This window comes from Phalaenopsis equestris, unplaced genomic scaffold, assembly GCF_001263595.1.
Source record: "Phalaenopsis equestris unplaced genomic scaffold, ASM126359v1 Scaffold181735, whole genome shotgun sequence".
In the NCBI taxonomy this organism is placed as follows: domain Eukaryota; kingdom Viridiplantae; phylum Streptophyta; class Magnoliopsida; order Asparagales; family Orchidaceae; genus Phalaenopsis; species Phalaenopsis equestris.
In genome coordinates, this window is record NW_018201684.1 from 1 (window position 1) to 524 (window position 524).

The window sequence follows — 524 nt, forward strand, 5'->3', positions numbered from 1 at the left end:
AAGGAAAAATGTAGAACAAACTCCATCTGTCAATCCAGGCATCAAAACCATAAACAAGCAAAATTTAACAAACTCAAGCAGAATACTAAAAGAAATAGGGGTGGCAAGACTTAGACCCTTCTCACAAATGCCGGACGGCCAGCAAAAACAGGGGCAGTGGGAGCCTCAGTCATCTTCTCCACCCCTGGGAGATCCGCCATGCCAATAGATGCGAGCATATCCAATGTATCAGAGTCAACTTCGATGTGGTCGACCTTGATGTCGGATTCCTCGGGGACGAAGTCCATTCGGCGCTCGCGCTCTTCCTCCTGCAGCTTCAGCGAGATGCCACGGACTGGGCCACGCTGAATCCGGCGCATAAGGTGGGTCGAGAAGCCGGCGATCTTGTTCCGAAGCCTCTTCGAAGGGATGATAGCCACTTCCTCAAGAACTTTCTTGTTGGTGTGAAAATCGAGTGTCATACGAGAGTAATACTTCTCAATCACCTGTCGAGAGGATTTCTTCACGGTCTTCGTCCTAACCCG

General features: G+C 50.0%; 1 protein-coding gene across 1 annotated transcript; it reads right to left on the reverse strand.

The window, feature by feature from the left end:
- Positions 1 to 48: 48 nt before the first annotated feature.
- Positions 49 to 518, reverse strand: LOC110034287 (40S ribosomal protein S17-3-like; the record flags this gene model as incomplete). Its single annotated transcript, XM_020738566.1, has 1 exon — positions 49 to 518. A coding segment is annotated over one exon (408 nt), but the record flags the coding sequence as incomplete, so codon positions are not given.
- Between the last annotated feature and the right edge of the window lie 6 nt (positions 519 to 524).